The 27,553-nt window shown below is 43.5% G+C and overlaps 2 protein-coding genes across 16 annotated transcripts in view; both read left to right on the top strand.

Annotated features, from left to right (window-relative positions):
• The first annotated feature begins 1,180 nt into the window (after positions 1–1,180).
• LOC119441720 (PAN2-PAN3 deadenylation complex catalytic subunit PAN2) overlaps positions 1,181–27,553 on the top strand; it is a 201,891-nt gene continuing 175,518 nt past the window's right edge. For 14 of the 15 annotated variants that reach the window (XM_049661568.1, XM_049661569.1, XM_049661570.1 and 11 more), the window contains exons 1-8: positions 1,181–1,216; positions 7,702–7,890; positions 15,713–15,882; positions 18,522–18,720; positions 19,621–19,745; positions 21,099–21,243; positions 24,540–24,678; positions 25,324–25,400. In XM_049661568.1, coding sequence (XP_049517525.1) covers positions 7,702–7,890; positions 15,713–15,882; positions 18,522–18,720; positions 19,621–19,745; positions 21,099–21,243; positions 24,540–24,678; positions 25,324–25,400 — 1,044 coding nt within the window. In that variant the 5' untranslated portion in view covers positions 1,181–1,216. Of the gene's footprint in view, positions 1,217–7,701; positions 7,891–15,712; positions 15,883–18,521; positions 18,721–19,620; positions 19,746–21,098; positions 21,244–24,539; positions 24,679–25,323; positions 25,401–27,553 lie in introns of those variants that run through there. The other variant, XM_049661571.1, reaches the window with a different exon arrangement.
• LOC119440328 (syntaxin-18) lies at positions 1,195–2,880 on the top strand. The gene has a single exon (XM_037705248.2). It carries the CDS (start codon positions 1,609–1,611, stop codon positions 2,599–2,601), a length of 993 nt encoding a protein of 330 aa, XP_037561176.2. The 5' UTR covers positions 1,195–1,608; the 3' UTR covers positions 2,602–2,880.

The following is a 27,553-nucleotide window of genomic DNA, read 5'->3' as shown; positions in this document are numbered from 1 at the left end:
AAAAATTGTAATGCACTGTACTCGCCATGTAAAAAGAAGTTAACGAATTTTTATAACTTACAAACGAGCGCGCATTAATTACTGCGTCGCTTTTAAATCAATACCCTGAAAAGCGCTCTCTCCACAAGTGTTAGAGGCAACGTACGTGCTCTGCCGCAGTTTTTGCATAAAACTTCACCGTTATATCCACATAAATTTACTTGTTGCTGTCAATTTAAACTTTTCTTCGCACTGCGCGTCGCTTTCCGGAGACGATATCGTGGCGTCGAATATACCTCGTATCGCAATGTCATGCATTCTGCCGTGTCACTGACCCGGCACCTGAAATTACCTTTGCGGATACACCCCGACTGGACTGCTATTTTGTAACACTCAACTACATGCCGCCAACCGGTCACATATATGCGATGCGCATAGTTGTCCTAGCCCTCCTAATCATCTGATCGCTATTTAAAATACGTAATTTCAGCTGGTTGCTCAGCAGTTGATTCATCTATTCAATTTACTTAAGCATAAAGGACGGCAGTTTCATGGCTGTACAACTGCGCATGACCACAGAGCGCTTTTGTTTACAAGATCGAAGGGTGCTGTCAAATGCCGACCGACAAGGAGGGGGGCTGGTTGTTTAGTGTGTGTGTGTGCGTGTGTGCAAGACACATATATGTTTATGGTTCGAGTAATAATGCTAAGCCCACTTTGTTTCCGTTAGTCCAGTTAGAAAATTAAAGCCATCTGGTTCAAACTTTTATTAAATTTCATATACCGCTGGCCCCACTGAAAAGGTTTCGCTTGAGGACCATTCGGATGATGCGTACGTCGCATCATCGGCAGTCCTGCCAGGTCGAAGGGTGGCCTCTGACATTGATAATTTATAGCGGGACCAAATTATAGTGGAGATCAGTGAGCGGGACATGCCCGTATGTAGGTTCAAAACATGAATGTCGATTTCATTACGCATGCATCACCCGTTTGCTACGGTCTGTTATCGAAAGCGAAATTCCGCAGTTTACAGTTTCGTGACTAGCATTAAAAATTTTAATAAATAACCAATATTTATATAAATTTTTAACCTGTCAATATTTTTTCAAATTCGATATGATGACAAATACCTTTCAGGGGTTTCATTCAAGCTATTTCTAGCGTAAAGTTTCTAAGCGCCAGGCGGCGCTTTATTCAAAATGGTTCCCTTGTAAACAACAGCAGGAGCTGCCACAACGTGAGTATTGTCGCTAAGCAATGTAACTGCGGAATCACAGTAAATTGCAGATGTCGTGAAGCGTCCTCAGACGCCTATTAAGTCTTAAGCTTTCTTACTTTATGATGTACGCTTTCCTGTCTTGTCGTGAGAAAGCCTTCCGTCGGTGTCGTTAAACCGAAACTGTCCTTCTTCTCGGGCAATCAAACGCTACAATATTGCTATAAAATGCGTCTGTGAATTTTTAAAATTCTTCCTAACAACATTAATAGAGTGCGCGAACTCAAACCGAGTTCCAACTCCCAGCGCGCTTTTGTGACTTGCTGGCCAGCGCATGTTCTTCGAAGGGAGAAGAAGAAAAACCGTCGTTCGTACGGGCGCTCCAAATTTCAGCACGCTAGATTCGCGCGGTCATGGACCGGACAAAATCTTTCAAAGAAATTTGCGGACTCATGGTGCTAGAACGCGGCGAAGATTGCATCAGCGAAAGTGCGCTTACTGGCGCTCCGGCTAAGCGGTCGTCCCAGGCTTACAAAATCATGCGTAGCATCGCGACGATGAAGGACTTTCTCTTGTCCCGCCGGCGCGATTACCTTCTCTGCGCGCTGTCGCCGGAGTCACGTTGCGTCACGGTGGACTGGGAGCGCAGGCGCACGGACCAAATGGTGGAGCAGTTCGCTCGGGACGTGCGAGCAGCGATTGACGCCTTGTCCTCCCAGCAAAGTGGTGAAGGCTTGCGAAGTCTTCAGATAAGCGAGCATCGCAGGAGCGTACGATCCCTGCTCCTGGATTTCCTGTCGGCGACGTGCCAGATCTACGCCGAGATGAAGGCTGTGTACGTCAAGCGCGTGTGCGACCGGCATCGGTGGAGCAGACTGAGCTCGCCGTACCGCCGCCTGGGTTCGAGCAACGCCAGCGGCTCGTCGGGTTTCGTACCGGCGCCGTTGCTCAAGGGCCTGCGACAGCTGCACCGCTTGTCGAGCGCGGCCTCCAAGATGGTGACTGTGGGCAGCTGGTTCCAGTCGTCGGAAGAGAACGAGAGTCCGCGAGATTCGACGGCACAGCTGGATTTCAGTTTAACGTACGAAGAGTGTTTGCAGTTCGAGGAGGAGAGCAAGATCCTCATGGACCGGCTAAACTGCCCGCGAGAAATCGTGCGTGACATTGAGTCGCAGGTGATCGACATTGCCTGCCTGCAGAGGGTTCTCACAGGTCACATCCTGGAACAGGAGGACAACGTCGAGAGGGTGGCCATGGCAACCCAGCTCGCCAGTGCGAATATGACAGCTGCCACGAGGGTGCTGGAAGACAGTGTTGTGCATCGAACTACTTTTGGCCGTTGTGCTGCGGGACTCATATTTTGGCTCTCGCTGCTCTTGCTTTTCCTTCACTGGTTGACGCCGTAATCTGTTGCCTGCACCGTCTTATGTGAATTGGTCACTTACAGTGCAAAATAGGCTTGTATGTGCCTTCCAGTGATGAAATCGCTGAAACAGTGAATGTGACAATAGTAATTTGCACGAATTTTTGAAATAGAATGCATTTTGTTTGCACAGCACGAAGCAGCCGTGCTAATTTTTTCAAGTAAGAAAAACAAATAGCCTGGAGACGAAACAGACAACTCTGCTTCTTTTCTAGGGCCCTTTAATTTTCATAATAAATGCATGGTAACAAACACAGATGACAGCCTGAGACCGGAGAAAATTGGTAGCTGTGCAACAGGGTAGCTTGTTGGAATGCAGAAAAAATATTGTCTCTTATGTAGGCTTCCATGTTCATTGTGGCAGCTTTGTGGCACTGTTGTGGCACTGTTGGCATTGTGGCACTGTTGAGCGCAGCAAATGTATCATGCTTTTAACTTGGACATCTTTGGATGCACTAGAGGCACTGCTCAAAACTTTGCAGTGTAATCTTCCCAGCTGGAAAAGTTCATATTGGCTACAAATGACAAAAGTCTGCCTCTGGGTTTCGCCAATTTTAACTCCATAACAAGACGTTATATATAGTCATGAGGAGGAGTAAAAAGAAGAAAGGAAAGGCAGGGAGGTTAGCCAGACGCACGTCCGGTTTGCTACGCTACACAGGGGAAGGGGTTTAAAGGGATGAAAAGAAAGGAGAGAGAGGGAAGAAAGTACTCTCAGTAGAAACACGTGCAGTTGTCCAACATTTCACAATCGGTCACTGAGGCCAATCGACTTCATGAACTGTAACAATGCCCGCATCGCTTTGTAAGCCTGCGACGTGTGGGGCCACGGTCCAAGAATCTTTGTCTCTGAAAACGGTCTGCTGTCTAATCGGTTTAACACACTCCGGAGAATGTCGCGTTCGATCTCATAAAGATGACAAAAACACAACACATGTTCCACCGTCTCCTCACAGTTGCAAGCGCCACAGATTGGTGTATCGGACATGCCCAGAAGGAATGAGTACGCTTTCGTAAAAGCCACCCCTAACCAGAGGTGGCAAAGTAATGTTGCATCACGGCGGGGGAATTTCGATGGAATATGCAGCCTCAGTGTAGAATCCAGCCGGTGGAGACGACAGTTCGTAAAAATCGGGCTGCTCCATGAAGTTTCTGTCTCGGTTTGAGCGAGTAAACGAAGATATAGAGTCATATATGGGCAGACATTATAGTATGCACATGCACAAAAAATATGACAACTAGAATGTTTTTGTTTTCATGCCTCTACCTTGGTTTCAATTGGCAGCATTGACTACAGTTATGTTTGCTGGAGAAGAAAATGCGTGACTTGTATTACAGCAGAAAGAATGTCCAGACCGTTTAACATCAACACCATGGTGTCCAGAGTTGAACCAAAAGGTTTACGCTTTCGGTTTGCGTTCAGGTTCAGACTTCTTCATATTGCTACGGCATGTGCCGGGCAAGGAGAAGAGTAGGAAGTCGTTAGCTGGCGCAGCCTCTGGACGCAATTTTTACTTCACCATCAACCTCGTCCTTTAAATAAAGCCGTTCAACATTAACCGTAACAATATTTTCCGGTTTGAATCAGGTTCAGCTCCAGAGCAAAAACATTACGGTTCGAACCAGTTCATAATAGTTCTGAATTAAAGACTGAAAATCATTTTAGAAACGACGTTTCTAGCCCCACCCGCAGATTTATTTTTGGTCATTGAAAAGTTGCACATATGCAGTGACTATACAGTGACCGAAGTTGGTTTCAAAAAGGTTCATGGAAAAGTAGCACAGACCCAGTGACCCAAGTTGGCGGGAAAGAGGTTCATTGAAGAGTGGTAAATACCCAGTGTCACATACCCAGCCACCCAAGTTGGTCTGACGGTTGGTTTTGAACCCTGTTCCGTCAACAGTGAAGTGCAACCCATTAGACCGGGGCGGAAAACTGGTTAGAGCCCAAGTTGGGTGGGAAAATGGCTAGAGACATAAAACGACAGACAGACAGGCAAATAGACACCGGGAAGTGCAGGAAGTTTCGTAATGCTAATCACATTAATACAAGTTGATGTGCCATGCAAGAGGCAAAGCAAGGCCAGCATAATCCAAAGAAATTCACGGTGAAAACTAGACGAGGGCAAAGAACACGACGACAGGACGGAAAATGCGTCGTGAATTTCTTTGAATTATGACCCACCCAACTAGCTCGAACCAAGATTCTGCTCGGCCAGCATACAGTGTAGCGTAAGTAGGTCATAAGGTATATACACGAACCTCCCGTGGTGGTGTAGTGGCTTTGGCGTTGTGCTGCTAAGCCCGAGGATGCGGGATCAAATCCCGTCCTCGGCGGCCGCATTTCAATGGGAGCAAAATGCAACACACCAGTGTACTCTGCATTGGGTGCATGTTAAAGAAAAGTGGTCAACATTTTTCCAGAGCACTACAATGTACATAATAATTATATGCTGGCTTTAGAACATATACTCCCAGAATTTTTTTATATGCATGATACATCAAGGCATTTTACATCTTTTATCCTATCTTTTCCATTATTTTACCCTCACATTTGCCCTTTCCTCCCATAGCTTTCAGATCGTCCTGAATTAACCTTTCTGCCTTGCCATAAATCGATTTCTGTCGTTTTACCAGTGTAGCTTTCATCTCATTATGTCTCCAGAGCTATCCCAGCCTCCAACATTCTCTTGCGACTGCTAGGTCTGCAACCTTGACTTTGCTTTTATTGCAGTCATTGACAACATTTGCTTTTCTTGTCACTGCACACAATTACTTATTTCAGCTAATCGAATCTTTTGGCTGTCGAACACCATGCAGCATCGCTGGCTGTTTTGTACTTTTAGTGATTCAGCATGGGTGGTACCTTAAAATTCATGTTGTACAGCCACAATGGCTTCTGCAACATGGAATTACCCGGCAATTTAGATTGAGCCACATATCAACATTTATGGCACAACTAGTTGCTATGCGAGAGGCTTGTTCATTTTATAATAGCTCAGGCAGCTTATAAATGGATGGTGTTTTGTGATGCTAAGTCAGCTTTGCAAGTGGTAGAATGCTTTTTATAGAGGCAGCCTTGATAAATCCTGGTGCTAGAAACTGCAAAGCTTCATAGATGGGATGGGGTGCCCAGAAAAGTGGGCAGTGCTGTGCCCACTTCGCTGGGCACATTATCACATTTCAATGGGTGCCTGGTTACTGTGGCGTAGTTGGCAATGAGCTCGCTGGCAGCGAGGCCAGATCGTCCTTCTATGTTTCCATATGCAGCTATACTCCTGAACGTTACGCAGAGCCAGGCATTGTTGCTACATAGATTCATCTTGGCATTGCGTTCGCCTGCCGCTACGCACATCTCATCAGCTAGTCAAATGGCCCTGACTCTGAGTACTACGAGATACCTGAAATGGAGGGGGGGGGCTGGGGGAACACAATTGTGATTGCCCAACATATGTGCCAGGACGACTAATGCTAGGTGGTTTCCTAGCCAGTACAAACCACTGTTGAGAGGGTGCTGTTATCGACCCATGGCCTGATCCTACAACTTTGAGGGAGACAGTAAAAGCATTAGTGGAGTTCCTGCATGCTACGAGACTAGATGAGCAGCTTTACTTCTTCTTTCTGGGGCTTTACATGCCAAAACCAGTTCTGATTATTAGACAAGCCATATTGGATGGCTCCAGATTAATTTCGACCACCTGGGGTTCTTTAAGGTGCACTCCAACGCAAGCATACGGGCGTTGTTGCATTTCGACTCCATCGAAATGTGGTCTTAGTAGGGTCATTGGTGTAATGCTTCCCCTGCTTCCCTTCTAGCCATCACTCTTTCACAGTGAAAAGTAGCAAGCTAGAGTGCACCAGCTCAGGCCAGCCTCTCGGCCTTTTCTGTAAATATTACCTCTATTTATGCAGCAAAATGTAGTTTGCATCATTCCTGTTATACATTGCACTGTTTTCAAGTCATTAGCTGAAATGTACCTATCGACCTGATCACTGGTCAACCACAGGCAGTTTTTTCGTTGTATTATTGTACAGAAGCATGCACAGAAAAACAGACATCAAGCTACAGCTATTAGAAATAAATACATGTATTATTTAATCTATAACATGCCGCCATATATTTAATACATATATTGTAATAGGCTGCCAGCTGCCCAGACTATGTTTTTGCGTCTTTTTATGTCAGTCGTAGTGCAAAAATGTGGTACTGCATGTTGGTTACAAAAATTGTGACATCTGCTTTAATTTAACGCTGTCAAAGTTGCACATCTGCTTCAGCATCAGCTGTGCTTGCTTTCTTCAGTTTAGTGTCTGTATTGGAGTGTAGAATGTTGGGTTGGTTGATGCTTCCTAAGTAACATCTTGTAGGGCACAGTAGGGATCACAGAAAGAAGTACATGAAGCAACAAAAGCAAAAGGCGAGGTGCCACTACCTACTGTTAATTCAACACCTAGAAACAGGGACACCCCTGTTTTCTTCTTGCATAGAAGGAGCAGTTGGTAGTGCTGCCTTGTCCTATGCTTTCTTCTCGATGCATTGTGGGATTTGCTCCACGTGCAGCGTAGCAGGAAACTACGACCCCTACTTTCCATGGTGTGTTATGCAGGGGAGTTGAATGCCAGGAAATGCGACAGCCATGCAGGGAAGACAAATATCAGGGCATGCAACAGAGTCTAGTGCTCCCACAGCATGTGTTCTTTTTTGCAATACATGATGTCGTATTAATAGATGTCTTGCTTGCTCATTTGAAAGCAACTCTTATAAGTAGTGCGACTCTGAAGTTAGTCCAAGGCCAGGATAATGTACATAACAATTTTATTCTGATGCCATTCCTTGTTGCACTTCGTCACTATCATAGTGGCACTTTATCCATGTTATCAACGACGAGATCAGCCGGCATGATAAGACTGGCACAGAATCGAATGGAAGGAGTCACTACGTTATACTGGCCCAGATGGATCACTTTGAACTCTTTTGAGGATCTCAGGTGCCCATGAATTACACTTTGAGAAATGCTGTTTGTTCTATGCTAGTGTAAAGTAGCATTGACACATGCCTTAAGATGCACTGTGCCTTTTGCAGATGGAGTATGCTGTGCCCAAGTATCCAGGTGTCGGGGAAAGTGGCCTGGAGCAGTTCCCAGGAGCCTTGGCCCTTGGCCAGGACTATAGTTTTCTGCAGAACATTCCAGTGGATGGTGGCAGCCAGTTTGGTGTCTCTGCACTGGCATTTGATACCCAGGAAGAGCTGCTTTGGATGGGAAATCAGGGGGTACTGGCCTTTCCCTCTGCTTATTGCTTGAGACTGGTGTAGTTGCGTGCTGGAATGGAGGAGCATTTCAACAATGCTAAATGGATGGGGCGAGAAAGTGAAAGTGAAAGTTTATTTCTTTTCGACGAAAAGAGGGCTCCAAGACAAAAGGCAAGAACCTGACAAGGTTCTGGTAACCCATTCAACAGCTGGCATTGTGCACAAGCACTTCACAACAAATTCACAATGAATTTCACAGGCCTTGTAAAAAGCATGACGCAGTAAGTTGCATGAAATTTGTACAAGAAAAGAATAACTAAATAGCATACACAACTTATCATATAAGCAGTACAAAGATATGTAATAACTTTTTACAAACATAAAAAATGTCAGTCATAAAACGCAGAAACAATATCACAAAGCTGGCAACATGCACGTAAGAGAAAAACATCTCAAAAGTAGTAAAATAAATACAAAGTCTATTGACTAAATAAATATCTCATTCCGTTAAAAAATAGACATTTTTTAAGGGTAGATTTCAAACGTTTTTGTGGAAGGTAATATTCAGTTTCAAAGGCAAATTTATTTATTACCATCGGAATTTGGTAGCTTAGTGTTTGCTTGCCGTAATTGGTGCGTGTGGTTGGAACAAGTTTACATTTCGTGCAGAAAGCATATCAGCTTCTGGAATTATCTGGACAAGAGAAGAACAATTGATGACGATTAATGTACTTAAGCAGAAAGAAATTATATGTACTTGTTTTACTTTAGGGACACCATGCTTCTGAAATAGCGGTGATGTAAGTAAATCTGAAGGTCTGCCATAAAACCCCTCAATAGCATGCAAAGCGCGTTTCTGAATTAAAATTAGTTTAAGGTAATTGCTGGACGTCATAGTTCCCCAAACAAAAATGCAGTATGATAACCTTGAGTACAGAAGTGCGTAATACAGGGATATCTTTAGTACAGGGGGGCAACAAATGAGATATCTTATACAAACAATTGACATGTTTTACTTAGCTCAGACATTAATTTGGTTGTGTGAAAATTCCAAGAAACATTCTCATTGAACCAAACACCAAGAAATTTCTGGTTTGAAACCCGCTTCAATTCAGTATGCTCGTAGACAACTTTCAGAGTGATACTTTCTACTGTATTAATAGGATGAAAAATGTAGTTTGTCTTTGCTAAATTAAGGCTTAGCCTATTAGTCAATAACCATTTATGTAGCTTTCTTAAATATGCATTTGCCGTAGCGTCCATTTGGGACAAAGAGGGGGATGAAAAAAATATAATCGTATCGTCAGCGTACATGACCAGATTAGGCGATTTGGATATGTTAGCGATATCATTTATGTATACCGTATTTACTCGCGTAATGAACGCACCTTTTTTCCCATAAAATATGCGCAAAATTGGGGGGTGCGTTTATTATGTGGGGGTAAAATATTGAGCAATTTTTTTGCGCGGCCACCTCTAAAAAAGTCGCAGCTTCGCCCAAAAGCCGAACCATGAATTGCGATAGCAAATGCATAGACAGCTATACAAAGCAAGGTTAGTAGTTTTATCGGCCGTATAAACTTGCAAAGTAATTTAACCAGCATGGTGTCAGCATGCACAGGCAAACATGAACCACTCACACTCGATGACCGCGGACACTCGCTGTCGAAATGCTGGCATGAGGAAGCGTGGCAGCAACAGCGAGCGTAGTCACCTTCGTGCCATGTGTTGCTTCAACGCAAACTGAGCGGCGATAATGGAGCACTCACAAAAGTATAAGCCACAGTTGCACCTAGACTCAGCCCCGATGCAGATCGCTTTCAAGATAGTGTGCGCGTGGCCGCACAATGTGCAGTTGCTGCACCACCTCCTTCCCTCCCCTGCCACCGGCGCCATGCGTGCGACGAAATACGGCGCGTTTCCTCCCTCGAACGCTGGAGATAGAGCCGCGATCGTCGGCGCCGACGGCAAAAATGCGCCTGGAGTGTCCATATGATTGCTGTCGCAATAAAAGTAGGAGACGCACAGAACGATTCGGCGTCTGATACAATCGTACCCACCGTACACCATATTGGACACCGAATCGTGCTGTGTCTCTCCTACTTCACGGCAGAAAGTTTAGGGTGCGTTTATTACGCGGGAGAAAAAAAATCCAAATTGTTACGACTAAAGCTGGGGGTGCGTTCATTATGCGTTTGCGTCCATTACTCGAGTAAATACAGTACTAAAAACAATAATGATCCTCTGAGGGTACACCATTGACCTGAACATACTACAATATGTTATTTAAATAGCTCTTTAGCAAGTCAGATGCAATAATATGTATGCCATAACTGTTAAGCTTGCGTAGCAGGGTGTTGTGATGAACGCAATCAAATGCTTTTCGAAAATCTAAGAAAAGGCCAAGAGTGTACTGTTTCATTTCGATATTCTTAATAATTTTGTCTTTTACTGTTAGCAGTGCCTGCTCAGTTGATTTGTTTTTCAGGAAACCATACTGCGAGGAAGTAATAACATTGTACTTATGGAAAAACTTTTTGAGACGAGTATTAATGACTCCTTCAAAGACTTTTGACAATACGGGTAGAACAGAAATGAGTCTATACAGTCGAGTCCTGCTACAACGAAATTCATGGGACACGCAAGAAACTTCATTGTGGCGGAACTTCGTGACACGAAATTAGTATGTATATATGTACGCCAAACAGCAACGAAACCGAAACCATCATCTGGGAAATCTACGTGATGGCGTGGGGACTAAGGTTGAGACGTACCGAAGGTGGTCAATAAAGGGTCAACACCACGACAGAATGCATTTCGCGCCGCTGTTACAGCATTTTTCGTACATTGCGGCTGACGCCTAAGCCAACGCGTGTGCCCGGCTGATTGCGAAACGCTCATTTTGCGGCACATGCACCGTTACAATGAAGCGGTTTGAATTATTACATTTTCACTGCATATTTATGACAAAGTCAGCAAGCTTGGTAAGCTTGCGCTTACCGGAAGTTTTATTTCCAGAAGTCGGTCAGCCTAGATTTCTTACGCTTCATGGCATGCAAAGGCGTTACGCGAGTCTGCACAGTTCGTTAAAAGAGCCATCGCAGTTCTCGTGGGTTCTGATAACTTTTCTGATGAGGTGAAAAGGATCCATTACTTTCAAAGCAGTGGCCGGATGTCTAGCGGATTGTCATTTTCCCTGGATGACGAGACATTAGCATCTTGACAACAGTGCTTGCGGCGCGGCCGCTCGGGCACCATCTTGAAAGCAATCTGCGACGAGCACAAATTGAGCGCCCATGCAGGCCTCGTCTTCAAAGCGATCTGTGTTGTGGGCAAAGTGCAACTATTGACGGTAGAGTCGTGTGCGCTGTGCTTTCTACGTTTAGTTCACGTTGAAGTGAGAGACGACACGGAGGTCAATTCGCCTGCTCACTCCGGCATGTTGACACACACCGAGTTTCTGCGGTCATTGAGCGAGATGTGTTCATGTTTACCTGTGCACGCATGACACCGTGCTCGGTAATTTAGTTAGCGAATGTTTACAAGTTTATACCACCATTAAAACTACTATCTTTAGTTAATCTGCTACCGCAATCGATGCTTCACTCGAACTGCGAGATTTTTTCCTTCCACTTTCTGCCTTGGTGATCATTTGTGCCTTCTGCTCGAGAGAGAGAAATTTATGCTTCTTCGTTTCAGACCATAGAAATTTTGGCGCTGAGCCGTGCTCCCTCAAGGGCTGCAGAAGATAGCGTCAACCTTTCCCTTTCCTCATGAACCACTTACTAGACCATAGAAAACGGCAGCGATTGCAGTGATCCCCTGCAGTCTCGCGCAGGCGCGTGATGATCACGTGTGGCTAGGGATTACAGTGGCTTAAATCGGTACTTTGAATTGGATTTCGTTCGAGAAAATCTCGTTCAAGCAGACATACGATCGTCACAGCTTTGGAAGGGCCTTCTAATTTGACTACTCGGCAGTTCCAATGTCAATTCAGTTCCAGTTTCATTCTCGAAAAGTTTGTTGAAGCGGAAATACCGAATAAAACGCCTTCGTTAGGAAGGGACTTTTTTTGTATTACTTTCTATGGGCAGCTGATGGGGAATCGGAAAATGTTCGTTGTGACGGAAATTTCGTTGTAGCGGCAGTCGTTATAGGGGGATTAGACTGTATAAGTATAATTGTCAAAGTGGGAGTGATCCTCATGTGATGCTAGCCATGTTTCTGTAAGCACCAAAAAATCAAAGTTATGCTTTATGGAAGCAAAAAACAAGTTGAGATGGTCACCCTTGTGTTTGATACTCCGAGCATTAAAATGAAGAGCTCTGAGCCGTTTCTCTGCAGAGCCAAGCTTCATTCTGAAGCCTTAGACATTATAGCCAGCACAAGCAGGTTGGCAGTTCATGGTGATGCAACAATCCATCTTAGGAAACAAATTTTGCCTAGTCATTTTTTCCAGATCACTGTGATCAGTGATCCTCAGAGTATCAGGCAGTTCACTTTGACGTGCGAACACCTTACCCCCAATGGTCCAGACATATGAGATAGATGCTCATTAACATAGGCAGCCCCTCCATCCGAGGAAGCAAGCATACTGTTATTAAATCTCTCTTTCTTTGCCTTAGAAAGGAACGTGTTCCTTTTTTCTCGTCGAACAAAACGAACTATAATGTTCGTCACGTCCGAGTTCTGAGTGGGAATGAGGTGACATGTATCGATGCCTAATTCACTGACTGGTTCGCCAACAACTTCGCCAATTTTTTTATAACATCAACAGGCTCTGCATTCGACTTTTCACCCTTTACTTCCAAATTGTTGAGCCTCATGTTGTAGCTCTTCAACCTGTCGTGTCAACAGCTTGTTCTCGATCCTCAAACACTCATTACACTTAACAAGTTTGCTGACTTCCTTTCGCAGTGCCTTAACCTCAGAGGGGATCTTCTTCATCTCATCGCAAGTGTCGCTACAGAATTTCAAGCTCTCTTTCACAGAACGAAGTTCTAATCTCATTTCATGCTTAAAATCGTCAAAAGCTTTTACGAAGTCCTTAGACATATTGGAAAAAAAGACAAAAAAAAATTTAACAATGAAAAGTGGGAACCGTAAAAAGTGTGGCAGCAGTGCACAGTGTGCAATAAGAACAAGAAGTTGCTCTTAGTGGGTGCTTGCCTGCAAAACCAGATACTTTTAGTAGATAATCACGTGGCCTTCGCACTGCTGCCAACTGAGAGGACAGATGAGGGTGCATCCGCTTTTGAAGACCCCGGGCGACAGCTAGCCCGCACTGATTGGTTGACCGATGCTTGTCACTCCGATCAGTCGGCATGCACTGAACAGAGCTGCTCCTTGCAGCGATCTACAGTGCTAGCTTCGTGACAGCGCAGTTGCAGCCCGGATACACTTGGTTTCCTGGATCAGCTGCAGCCCGAGATATGGCTTCTTTCGTTGCCACTGCAAAAGCAGATACCTTTAGTACATGATCGCGCGGCCTGCGCACTGCTGCCAACTGACTGAGAAGCACGAAGAAACTGACAAGCACGAAGCACCTGACTTGTCTACTTGATGTTTGTTGACTTGCCCATTTAATCTGCTATTGCGTTCCACATTCCCCTCCGGATTTACCCCTTTAAACACCAGTTAATTCTGTCCGGTGAAAATGTATATTTAACACATTTGACTCGGTCACAATTCTATTTGCACTTTAGAACTTCTTTTTATGTTCAGTGGTGTGCACATTGTATTGTTGAATTTATTCTTTCACTCCATGCATGGACTTTGTGACTACAGTATGTATTAAATGAATCAATAAGTTAATCAGTCAGCATTTCTAGAAGCTGAGCTCAGCACAACAGAGTAAAATATTCTCAATTTTTAAATGAACTTCATCGAATCGATAGATGTGGACTTAGTACGGGAAACATAAAGAAATATCTCATGTTCAAGAAAAAAAATAACTTGTTGGAAAACACCCAGTAATTTTAGAAACTTGTGGGACATAAATTAACGCAAGCAAAATCACAAAAAAAAAAAATTCCATACATGACAATCTCCTGAACGGGTGTCCTGTGCTCTCTTCTCATGTGCTTCGCATATGATAACCAACTTTGCTGAACCATTCAAATCAGAAATGCCTTTAAAATGTATATAATATGTTTTAAATGCAGGTAATTCTTTCAGTGGGCTTGTGAGTCTTTGGTATAACTTTGGCATGTAGAATTATAACTGCTGTGCTCAAAGGAATTAACCTGACTCTCAGATAAAACATCTACAGGGCAAATGACTGCCTGCCTTCACTAGTGCTACAGGATCAAAAAGCTTCATACCGTGATTGCTGGCACTGTAATTGCTCAGCTTCCATAGGAATCATAGGCAGTTAATGGATTTCACCATTGGCACAGTGTGTGTGCCTTCTTTATTCATTTGTATTCATATGTTTTGTAGCATTTTTGTTTATACAACTAAATGCACTGAATTATTTTAATTTCTCACAGAATATTCTGTGCATTGCTGAAAAAAGTCAGGTTTTTTTTTTGTTGTTTGCTTATGGATTTCTTTTTTCCGCTAATGCTTACCATGAGTAGATCTTTTTATCAATTATATTTTGAGTGACATGGTCTGGAAACAGTTGTGCTCTAGTGCCCAGAGACAAAATTAAACTAATTATCACTATGTGGAGGCATGGGTTCCTGAACAAGGCTGTGGCTCCAAAGAAAGACTCCGAGATCACAAGCCATGGCCTCCGAGAGCAGGCAGCGTGTGCCATCTTTCCAGGGGCGTTCTACTCTACGCGTGCCCCAGCAGTTCGAGCGTAGCAGGTGCTAGTTCGACTGCGAGCCGCTAGGTGTGCTGTCCACCGAAGCACCGCGGCACTTCTTTTTGCTGGTTGAAATTGCATCTGCATGGAAAATAAATTATTTGCACGCAACCTCGCACACTTTTACTCACACATACAGCATATGGGGCGTGGCGACCATTTTATCGCCCTTGGACTTTATACGGAACTTCGTGCAATGGTGACGGCTACATTGACGGCGACGGCAGAAATGCGCCTGGAGTGCCCATATATTCGCTATCACAATAAAATGTAGCTTCTAGATCTGCCATGGTGGCTGAGTTGCTATGGCATACTGCTTCTAAACACAAGGTCGCTGGTTCGATTCCCAGGCATGGTGATAGCATTCCGATTAGGGCAGAATGGAAAAATGTTTTTGAATGTCAGTTTGCAACTGGCTTCTTTTGTAGCACACCTCGAGGTTGTCACTAGAGCCTTTCTTCTTTCTGGTGAGGGCTTCAAAATTACATAGACTAGTGAAGTATGTACCGAGTATTGGTTGCACGTTAAAGAACCGGTAGTTATGCAAAATTAATCTGAAGCCCTCCACTAAGCATCTCTCGTAGCTCCTGCTTTGCACTGGGGCACTGAACTCAGTTAATCAACTAAGCAAGCAATAAATCGAACAATCGGAAATCAAGTGGGTTTCTCCATGGTGATATTGGGAAAAACTTGGCAAATGAGAGTAGCTCAGGCTTAGAAATTAAAGGGTTAAGGTAGTCTTGTTATTAATACCGTGTTAGCTTTTTGCATGGTTACCAGTCTTTGACTTAAGTGCAGCTACAAATAGTCTCAAATCCTTGTAGTTTCATTCAGTGTGTAGTACCAAAATGGCCAACAAATGCAGAGGGGAAATTGTGTGTTTTAGTTTTGGGGTGGCGGACATGTCATCACTTGCCGCAAGAAGTGTAGAGTGTACACATTGATGCCCCCTACAAGTGTGCTTGGGTGTGCTTGTTTACAGGTGACTGATTCTTGACGAAGCCATTTTTTCATGTTCTATGTGCCTAGGGTCACGTGACATCCTACTATACCTGGGAGTTGCAGAAGTACACATCTTTTCAAGTGCACGCAACCAACGAGGTGCGGCAGTTGCTTACCATTGATGCAGGTATCCTGTCTCTCACTTGCAACACTCTTCGTCTCAACAACCGCAGAGGACTGATTGCATTCCACCATAGGTGTGTATCGACTATTCTGTTCTCTGCATTGAAGGGACATTTGAGGCGAGCATTAAGTCAAGCTAAAGGAATAGATTAGCATTTACAGTGATATTTCTGCAGCACCAATTGGGCCGAACTACACCAAGTGGTTAGCCATGCTACTTCCTGCTACATTTGAGCTAAATGTGATAAAACTGCGGCCACCTTGCACTGCAAGATTTGCTCGGGCTTTTAAAACGGAAATAAGCCCTGCATGTGCCCTTTTTCCGCACCACTAAGAGCAACGTGGCATGGGCCACAGCCACATTGGTTGCGTGATGGACCAAGCCAAGCCTTGTTCATGCTGCTCTTTGTTTCGTTTCTTCATGGGTGTGGAGATAATCGTTTTTTTTTTAATCCTTATCTTAGTATCCTTATTCTATGCCTTCATCATCATTAGGCATCTGCCAGGCCTCCGCGTGCAGGTTGCTTAGACAACAAGATAATGTCACTACCGGGCGCTTTTTCAAGCTGCAGCAAGCGATTGTGTTGGCGCCAAGCCAGACCCCCAATTTCATGGGAGAGGCGATTTCATGGCTTTAAATATGCCATACGGCTGCTACAATAAGATTTTCGTTAACTCCGCTCCAAACCACAACTTTCGCCACTGCATACTGGTGACGCAGCACTAGTTATGCCTTGCTGTATAGCATTTTTGTTTCACGGACTGTTCTGTCTTAAGGATATATAGCGGTGAGATCATGCTGAAAGCTCTCAAACGGCTCTGAATGGCCTGTCCAAGTGCTTTAGTGCTTTTCTAAGCCGTTTAGGTGCTTTTTAACCACATCTTCGGTCACCACTGCTTCATCACACTCCATAGTGAGGACTGTGATGAGGTGGTTGAAGTGGATGAAGTGTCTCATAATTATTTTGATTGAAGTTATGGACCAGCAACGATTTATTGCTTTCATATGGCTTGCCCACTGTAAAAGCTCCACATAATACTTCGCAGTTGACTGCATAAACTTGCTTCGAAAGGACGTCAGCCGCTGTGAAAGGCAAATGTAAAACACCCCCATAAACTCTACTATCACAAAACTTTAAATAGATATTATTTCTGTCAAACAGCAACACCATGTAAAACAAAATAAAGAAGGTATAGTCAATTCTAAAGAGGCCCTCATTCCCATTTTTCTCTATTTAAATGAAAGTGGATACAGTCGACCTTAATTCAACCTTAATGGGACTGACAAAATTTATCGAATTATCCGGGGGGTCGAATTGAACAATATACAGAAAAAACTGCCAAAATACTCTGCTGATTCATTTGGCAGTAGTTGCCAGATTTTAATATGTCCCCGAATCAAATGCGTGCCAAATATCTTTGTGTCGAGAATAGAACACTTACATAGAAATGACACTAAAGCTCCTAAACAAAGCTGAAATCTAGCGCGCACCTGTTTCTTTAGCAAGAAATATTGTTGCACAATGGCGGTTGATTTCTTAAAGTCGGCTTCGCCGCACGGTTTTTTAAAGTTAGCTTCGCAGCAATACGTCTGTGTTATGCAGTTAAGCATATGGACGTTGCGAAGGTGGTTTTGGTTTCTTGCCCGATTGCACTGCACAGGCAATTTTCAGCCTTTCTTTTAAAAAAAGTGAGAGGAATGTGTTATAATTGGGTAAATACGGTAATCCGACTGTCACGAATTTCAGCAAACATCAAGATAGACAGGGACAAGTCGCACGTGTAAAACAAACATTTATAATTGAAAAAAAAAAAAAAAAACATCAAAGAAAACAACTCTAAACAAACAATGTTCAGCACGAGGTAATTCCACGACGCATGCATGCTGACTGGTCAACTTGAATATATCTGGCAAAGGTTAATCTTAAAATCAAAATAACGAAAGTTTAGGCTCATAGAAATGCATGGACACCGGCTAGGATCGAATTCACTGAATAGTCAAACTAACAGGAGTGGCATTAATGGAAGTCTACTGTACCAAGAAACAGTGCTGTCCTTAACTTTTTTGAAGTACTGGTTGTAAAATATATTAAAGTAACTTTTTCTTGAGAGTTGTTTTCTTGTTTTTTCAGACTGCCTGATTATTATTATTCGTATATTCTGATGGTTCCTTGCATGTACAGAAAATCAAATGGCAGCTGTATGAAAATTATGATGCCTGCTGTGCCATTTTTGGCCATGCGTGCCACTGTTTGCATGTGAACTTCCTTTGTATCTTAATGCATGATGTTCTGTTTCTAAAGGATTTCTTTCTTATTTTTATTTTTTAGGCTACTCCGAATAAAGTCACAAGACATATTGACCTCACTATGCACGTAATGCACGTTATGCAGCTTGCATTGAAAGGCAAGCTTTTATTAATGTGATAGCATGACTTTGTATCTAAGTGTCTTACTTGCTTGAGTGCCGGCTTCGAAAGTGCTACAATGAATTTATTTGTGCTGGTTCGGTGGCTACGCTTATAGCCTATCAGTCTAATACGCAACTAGTTTGTCTTCATTTTCCATGCTACACACACAACTAAGTCTGACTTCACACATGAGGTGATGGAAGAAAGGAGGGCCTTGTGAAAAGCATGGAAGTGCAGATGAATTTGTGCTGTATATGCACACTTCTTGTAAGACAGTTGTCAGCATCGCCCGTTCCTTTGCAGCTCTGAAGAACTGGAGGACATGCACTGCATGACCTTGTCACCGTCTGGTTCATTACTGATGGGTGGTAATCAGACGAGCCTCATTGAACTGGATCTTGCAACGGGCGAGCAGACCACAGTTGCCGACGTGGGGGAGAATGGATGTGCTGTCATACGGAGGCACCCACGCTTCATCTGCTGTGCTGACTTCACGGGCAAGGTATGTCTCGACCCTCCCCCCCGTTTGCTTTTATACTTGCTGCTTGCAAAGGTTACCACTGTTGCCACTGGCAAAAACAACTCTGACACATTATGTGCTTGAGGTAGCTTTTTACTTCTGCTATTGGGGGGGTTCAACATGGCTGGGAACAAGCACTTCTGTGGCAAAAGTTTGCGCACCTACCTAATGCATTCTGATGCCTCCTGGCACTACTTTATGAGAGGCATTGGGGGCACCCAATAAACTCTGCTTATGCTGAAGGTGTTTGGAAGGAGAACAATAGAAATGAGAGTGTAGGAAAGAGAATATTTTTGGGAGCCAGAGGGAGGAAAGCGGCAGCATGCAGGTAGGATATGTGTGAGTAAGAGTTCCAAAGGGCTAATAATAGGTGGCTAGGCATGTAATAGGTGGTGTGACAGTACGTGGAGTTAAAGCAGAGGCACATTCAACAAAAACTGTCATGGTTGACAGAAAAAAAAGGGGGGGGGGTGACAGAATGTTAAGAAGTAGAGCATACTCAGCACAACTAAGATGTATGTGTATATGCACTCTTTTCTGCCAAGTTAAAAAGCTGGCTTCCTGTTTAAGGAGGAAAGCATGCTTGTTTCCATCATTTTGGGACACAATCCTTCAATTGTCACCGTACTCTCAGGAGGTGCTCCAGATAGCAGGTTGTCTCTTTAGCAGTAGTTCCTTCAGGAAGTGTAGCTTGCACTTTTTCTCTTCCAGTTTGCACGGCAAGCAAGCCTTCTGAAGGGCAGGCTAGAAGCACTTAATTACATCAGCAAAAGTAGAACTTTAGATTAGATCATTTTTACTGTCAAGCTTGCTTTCTTTGTGGGTGCATGCTGTAAACTTGATGGAGGTCTTTTTAGTCAGGTGAAATTTTTTATGTTTCAGGTCACACTGCGAGACTCATCAACTTTTAAGGTTGAGTACACGTTAGAATCACTTTCAGAAACTGGTGTGCTGTCTGACTTTGATGTGCTCGGCAACATGGTCGTCACATGTGGCTTTACCAACAGGCAAGTAATTCACCCCTGCTGTCCCAAATTGCCAAGAATTTTAGAATTTAATAATAATAGAGGCCCTTGCATGAATGAAATTGACTCTATGTCATTGCAAGCTGCCGATACTAGTTATCAGTAATTTTTGTTCATTTCGCCCCCAAACATTATTTTTGTTAAAATTATTTAAACAAGTCCTCAATCATTTAATTATCATAATTATCAATGTGTCAATGAAATATTTGGTAAGCCATGTTATGAAACGGTGTTGATCAAATTATTTGCACAGTTCTTTCTTCAATGCGTCAAGAAGAGCCACTGAAGTGCAGGAAATAGTACCACTTGGCAATGCTTCTGCACATGGAATCCAGCTTACTTGCGACCCATGTTAACTGTTGCTTTGACTCTTAAACCTTCTTGCTGCGAGCTTGTTTTCATTTATGTTGCCTGTAACTATATTTAGTTTAGTTATCATATTTAATACAACTCTTGATTTTTTAATGCATTGTAATGTAGTGCAGTAGACTTCTGTTAATTTGACTCCAGCTAATTTGAATTTTTGGTTAATTCGATCACGATTGAAGGTCCTAGCCAGCGCCCATTCATTTCTATGGGACCCTAACTTTCATTATTTCGATCCTAAAATTGACCTTGCCAGATAATTCGAACTTGACCAGCCAGCATGCACGTGCCTGACCCCTATGGTGACCCCAATAGCAACCCCATTACTGGCAGCATTTGTCTTGGCAGAGCTTAAGGGACAGTGAATGTGTTGAACACACATCATATACTGTCAAAAACGCCTATTTTTGGCCTGCCCTAGGAAGATTTTCAAGCAATAATAGTAGTTCACAATGTCTGATGGCGGTATTAACCCAATTCTAAAGCACACCTTTTTTTTTTTTTCGCCCATAATATTGAGCCAGAAAGCACCTTTGCGGTCTTTGTATGCTTTGATGCACAACATTGTTGTATTGCGGCGAAGCTGGCTTTAGGAAACCGGCCGCCACTGTCGGGTGCGCATTATATTTCTGCTTTGTTTAAGAGCGTTAATCTTATCTGCACGTTAGTTTTCTACTTTGGCCACAGAGAAAGTGGGCATGCGTTTGATTTGGGGGCGTGTTAGAATCGTGCAAACACTGCCTAATAAATCAGCGGTGTGTTCTGACGTTCTTTCTGCTTCTCGTTTAATTCGACCCGCCGGATAAGTTGACCAATTTCGTCGGTCTCATCAGGGTCGCATTAATGGAAGTCAACTGTAGATACTACATACATAGTGCATAGTGTACACGCTTAATGAGATAGGCTAGTAGAAAACTTGCAGCATCCGCATATAATAGTCACAACCTGGCTTTTATTTATTTGCAACAGACATGGTGCACTTACGGTGGATCCGTTCATAAAAGTATATGACCTGCGCGTCATGCGAGCTGTGGCACCAATCCAGATGCTGTTCCCGCCATCCCTGCTACGCTTTGTTCCAGCCTTCACTTCTAGGCTCTTCGTTGTGTCTCAGGTGTGTGCACTTGCTTTGCATGAAGGTGCTCTTGTTTCGGAGCTGGTACAACATTTGGGAGAGGATCCCGTAAACTTGTGCAGAATGAAGTTATTGGGAGCAGGGAGGTGCGGAAGGGGGCAAATGGCAGTTTTTCATGCGTGACCCTCATGTCATGTCATAATGAAGCTTGCATGTGTGCCCTATGACATTGTTTAATATAGTACTTAACACCATGCTTATATACATCATGCTATGTCTGGCTTCTGGTGCCTCTACAGTACACACGTGAGTACTGAGAGTACTGACCACTGCATGTTCAAGCTTAGCAAGCCACAGAGCTGCGACAACTGTTGCAATGTTTAAATGGATGCACCGCTGTGAGTGTGTACTTGGCCTCCGAAGGGAATGAAGCATTTCACTGCAAGAAATGCTGCAAGGAATCAGTCACCAAAGGAAGGGTGTTTATTACACTCAGCCTTTGGTGTCACCTGGCGTGGCAAACACGCTCTCTCCCAAGTATGTGACACAGTAGTCACACAGTAGGTGACTACACAGTATGGGGTGCCTCTAGCATGTTGCTGAGAGAGGAATGCGCCCCATGGCTGTGTGTCACGGTGGCTGAAGGGCTCAATCGGGAAAGAGTAGAGCAACCTCCATCCACATTCTCATCTGATGAGTGTGACCCAGCTTAGTAGAACATGGCATGAGGGCTAGTTACTGATCTCCACGTTAATATTCAGAAAGGAGCAAGGTAAGGTAAGTGCTTACCTTATGTGGAAGACACTGCAGATGAGCTCAAGTCAGGGCTATTGCCAAAAGGCCCACTGTATGATAGGAAAAGCATGTATGCACCTTTAACTTTCTTGGAGAGGTCAATTCTGAGCCTGCTCTTATGACCACACTGTCTGTGACCAGAGGAATGAGGGCTTGCTTCCTGCAACCATTAGTCCTATGGAAGGGAAAAACTCAGCAGTGTCAATAGTAGCAAGCAAAGTCAGCAGCTGTTAAACTGAATGCTGCTACATAAATATAGCTCATATCCAAAGGTGTGATTGTGTACTTTAGCTAGCTGAGCATTCCAAGAAATTGCCGTTAGCAGTATGGCAAGCAAGCAAGCAAGTCATCTTGTACTGCGTTTGGTGCGAAAACAGAAACATGAGGAAACAATGCATTGTAATGCAAATGGCAACAGAGAGTACGCTACTGAGTCCTTAAAGGGGCACTAAAGAGAAACCGGAAGTTGAGCTTTAATGGTAGATTATCCTTTCAAGATCACAGTCATACCATTCTTGTTGCGAACAGAGGTTTAATAAGCGAGAAAATAGCGAAAAACTGAAGGATAGGTGCTGACACCCCTTCGTATTTCCCACACTACACTTTCATGATGTCGGAGATCACAAACGCAGCCCGGCTGCGATTGGTCGAGAGCGATTTATCGCTGTTTATAAAACACAGAATGAAATGCACCTTAAACCTACATAAACAGCATTTGCCAACTTTTTAAACCGTTTCAAGCGAGGAAGTATAAGGGAAAAAAAGTTAAAACGCAAAATTAAATAAATAAAAAGAAAAAAATGGCATGACGCTACATGCGGTCGTGATAGTTTCGTTTTTGCTCCATGCATCGTCACGCACGCCTGCTCCACTCTACAGCGTTGCAGTGTTTGGTTGCGTGTTGCGTGGCTCGAAAAACTTTGACTTCGCAGGAAACAGCCAGAAAATGCCTCGTGTACATATGTTGAGGGCTGTATAAACGGCCCAAGGCGCTTGCTCAGGGGCAGCGGCAGTGTTGACTCGACTGTCCTTTTCATGTGGTGTCGCACGATCAGCCCCGGTGTTTGCAATGGCCGATGATAAAACGGCAAGAGAGCCAGAGAAACTGATGGTGTGCTCTCTGTATTTCTCGCCCTTGGAATATGTATATAATCCTGCCCTCGGAAAGTCTGTTGGCGTGCCCCAGAGGCCTGTCCTTTTTAAGCATTTGTTCCCTCAATGTCGCCTTCATCAAATCCCCTACCGGTGCCCCTGCAGTAGCAACACCTGTCGCGTGAACACGGAGGATCATTTCGCGCTCCGTTTCGCTGAAGTTGCTGAAATGCAGTCCTGCTTCCCAAGCGATCTCTTCGTTGCAAGGTTCAGCGTCAGCAACGGTATCCATCGCGACCACAGAACACGTAAGCAAAAGTCGCAGCAAACACAGTGGCCAGCACCTCGGTTGTTTATGCAACCAGTGACGTATCATGGTGCCCTCTGATTCGCTGAGAGCAATGAAATCCGTGACGACACTGCTTCAGCGCCAAATCTGGGGTGAGAGAAATTGAGGAATAGATATTTGGGGGTCTTTGTTTACGAATATCTCCACTAATAACTCATATTTTTTCATCCAACAAATACTGCATGCATTCCTGAAGGTCCCTCTTTTATTCCAGCTGAACTTCCTGTTTCTCTTTAGTGTCCCTTTAATGACCATGAAGGAAGCAACTTAGAGGCCAGAAGTTGTCACGTTCTATAGCGTATGTGCATATCACATCGTCTGAGGAATGTCCTTAGGCCACACGAAAACGATGGCCAACACTTGTCACAAAGATAACACTGCTTTAAAGAGAGTGAGATAGTATTTTTATGTTTGCCATAAATAAAAGAGGTAACATAAAATAGAGACAAATCAGCAAACTGCGTCCGAGAGGTACAATGCTGTCTTGCTATATAGGGAAGTTGGTTATGAAGGGCTCAAGATAGGAAGACATATAAAAAAAGGAAAAGAAAAACAAAAACAGACAAACAAGAACACATGCCAAGAAGTCAAGAAAATGTAACCGGGAAGCACTACAGCTGCTACCACAGTCTTGGCATATGTTAAACATGCATAGTGAACGTATACATGAGAAAAACCACTGCTAGATATATCAAGGAAGCACCCAGAGCTAATAAATTCTCACTAGAGGCTGTGCTTCATTTGAAATTAGTTCTCTGTTTTAAAAAGGGATTTCACTACATGTCATTGCAACAGCTTCAGTAAATTTCTCATCACATTTCAGTTTGCAAATACCTTCCTCAATGGCCCTAAGCCTGGCCGTAAAGGTACAACCTTTGTTAAAAGAAATGAAGACACTGTGTACATTAGTGTGGTTGACTATTGTATGTCTGGTTGGCATGCTGTAGCTTACGCCCTGCCCAAAATTTCTGTTCTAACCATGCTTGTTTTGTGATGAAAGATGTGCAAAGCTTCCTCTGCTGTGGGAAGTTGTATTCATTTTTGATGAGCTTGTGATGTGTGCTGGGCACGTCTGCAACTTTACTGTTTCACTCTGTAGACAGGTCAGTTCCAGCTGGTGGACACCAGCACCTTGACCCAAGCATCATACATCTACCAGCTAGAAACTGGTGGTGCGGCTGTTCATGCTTTTGACACTTCCTCATCCTGTCAGGCTTTGGCTTTTGGTGATGTGGCTGGTGAGCCCCTTATTCTCATTCTGAAACAATGCCATGCTTCTTCAGTCATTGTTTTCCTCAGCTCTCTAGAACAGCTTAGCTGCATTGGAGTGACACCTTGATTTGAAATTTGAGTGAGTTTCTGATAGTTTTACTGAGTTTGGAAATCTCACTCCATTGAGATAGCTCTGTGATAACTTGTAAGCACTGTAATTTGCAAGGTTGTGAAGATGATAAAATTGGGTCATGTTAAACCACAGCTTGAATACAGTATATATTCAGCCCTCTGGAGACTTGCAGTTCAAAATAAAAAAAATCACGCCTGCAGCTCGTAGGAAATTGACTGCTATATTTGTCGGAAATGCGATATTTATATTTTTTTACATGCTAGAGCAGCTGATTTTATTAATTACTTAGGTCTTGTTATCTGGCACTGGCAATTGAAATGTTATCTTGAAAGTTGATGTTATATGAATGTTATCTTAAAAGTAGTTCATCTTTTTTCAGATTTTTCTTTTTCTTTTTTTCATTTCATGCTACTACATAGCAGATGAAAGGAGAAGTAATTTTTTTATTTTGTCAGAAAGTGTCATGTGTTTTGCTTATTTTTTCCTTTGTGTAGTTCTCGTGTGTTGTAATATTTCCTTATGTTTGATATACTTGCAGGCTACCTTCATCTTTATGGAGCCAGTACTCACGTCAACTTTAATAACTTCAGTCAACCGACTGAATTTGCTGACCCGGTACGTTTGGTACTGACTAAACCGGCTGTAACATGCATTCATTTTGAGGCAAACAGGGCAACAGAGAGAACTTTTGCTATGTCTGTTTGGCCAGCTGCATTGTCTTCTCTCAAATCTAGTTCACATCTTTTGTTTTTACATTACCACACTTTTTCTCTTGTTATTCTGCTTTTTTTTTGCTATAGTTTCTTAGTGGGTTGCAGTGTGCAAGGTTAGTGAAATTTACTGAGAATGTTTTGCATTTTAGTTCGATACGCAGTGACAGAAAAAGGCAAAGGACAGTGTTCTTGAAAGAGCAAAGTGCACAGTGATGGAAATGTTTTCCCACTCGGTGTTGTTTTTTCACTATTGTGGTCAAATGGTCTGGGAACAAAACAATTAAATTGTGCAAATGCACATGCCCGCAGGAAGGAAAAATTTTATTATGGGATTTTATGCCAAATATTAAAGCTTTTAAGTAATTAGAAAAAAGAAATATTGTGCCACAGGGACAAAGTGGTTGTAGGACAATTTTTCTTTGCGTTTTGCATTGCGCTTGCAGGGAGCACCAGCAAGGCTGTTAGGGAAAGGCAGCGTTTTTGGCACTTTTCGGTGACATATTGCTCATGCGGGTAGACATCAGAAATTGTAATTGCCAACAGTGAGCTCTTTAGTGAGCTGAAGGTTGCTGATTAACTTCAGATTATCACTATAAGGCACAGGTCATAATTGCACCACCCTTGCTCACGGCAGTTGGGAACATGCCGCGGCCTGCGTTCAGTGTAAGCTTCCCCAAGTTGGGCTTACCCGTGGGACACTGAGCATGGCTACCGAGGAAGTCCTTCCCCACCGACCTGCAAGCATGTCAGAATACACAGTCCTTGTGCAGTGCTCTTTCTCTTGCTGGTTTTCCTTCTCCCATAGACGTGCCCACATGTGTTTGGACGCGTTTGGTTTTGTCTGAATGTGTAGATGTTTTACCATCCTCCCCCTAGCATCCTGACAGCTACAAAAGCTACATTCACTTTTGCTATGTAATGCATTCACACTAATGCATTTGCAGTGATTATTAACCTAGCATCTAAAAAAGAATGCACCAAAACAGCAACATTTTGCTGTTGTCAACCTTATATAAAAGGCTCACTTACTCCAGGGAAACATTTTTCTTTCTATATTGCGCCTTTTTTGCATGATCATTTTTCCCTCATTTACACAGCTTTATAGCTCTTTGTTTCTCTTCTAATAAATTTTAACGTTAACATGCTGTACCCGCTCTACTGCATTGGGAACATTTCCTGTTATATTGTCTGTTACTCAGTCAACACTGTCTTACTCTGCAACTTTCAGAACTATGCCTGTTTCGTTATCATCCATTTCAAATGTTGCAATAAGGGAAGCATTATAGCAAGATTAAGAGCTCTGCTGCTAATGTCCACAATGTCATTGCTCCCCTTAAAAAGGTGTCATGCAACGCTTTTCTTCACTTCACTTTTATTTCCTTAGGACCACCCCTTGATTATAGGGGACGTGCTCGTCTTGCCATGGAAGGCATGCAAAAAGCATGTGCGATTCCTCGTACCGGAAAACGCATGTCAATCCAGAGTCATCAGGAAGCTGCACAGCAGTATTCGTTTCCCCAGAAACATTTTGTCACGCTCCAGAGAGTTATCGAGTAGTGGGCAGAGAGTGAACAGCAAGGACAACGAAGTATATCTGCAGTCTTTTCGTGCTTTGGTCATCCACAACAACAAGCACCGCTGTGTCAGAGGTATTTTGGATGGTGGGAGTCAGAGGTCCTTCATCAAAGAAAACGTAAAAATGAAGATGAGCCTCAGGGTCATTGGAGAGACAAGGATAGCGTTTAACACGTTTGGTGTAGCGCATCTCCTTCTCGAACTGAACGTCGCAAAGTAGTTGAAGTGCCACTATGCAGCCAATCCGGCACAAGTTCTTGCCTAGTACAAGCCATTATCATTCCGGTGATCTGCCATGACATTGCTACACCGTCCACTGACAGCCGTTTCATGCATCAGCTGCGATTGGAAAACAAGTTCTTGGCTGACGACCGAATGTTGATTCAAGTTGATGAGGAGCCAGGACTTAGTGTGTTAATAGGATCTGACTATCTATGGACTATTTTGACGGGTGAAGTTATTTGCAGCACGGAAGTTCAA

This window comes from Dermacentor silvarum, chromosome 2 (genome assembly GCF_013339745.2).
Source record: "Dermacentor silvarum isolate Dsil-2018 chromosome 2, BIME_Dsil_1.4, whole genome shotgun sequence".
NCBI lineage: Eukaryota > Metazoa > Arthropoda > Arachnida > Ixodida > Ixodidae > Dermacentor > Dermacentor silvarum.
Note: the sequence above shows the minus strand (reverse complement) of the source record. Positions and strands in the feature narration are given on the sequence as shown.

Coding starts and splice junctions, on each gene's coding strand:
- LOC119440328 (XM_037705248.2), top strand. CDS start 1,609: ATGGACCGGACAAAATCTTTCAAAGAAATTTGCGGACTCATGGTGCTA.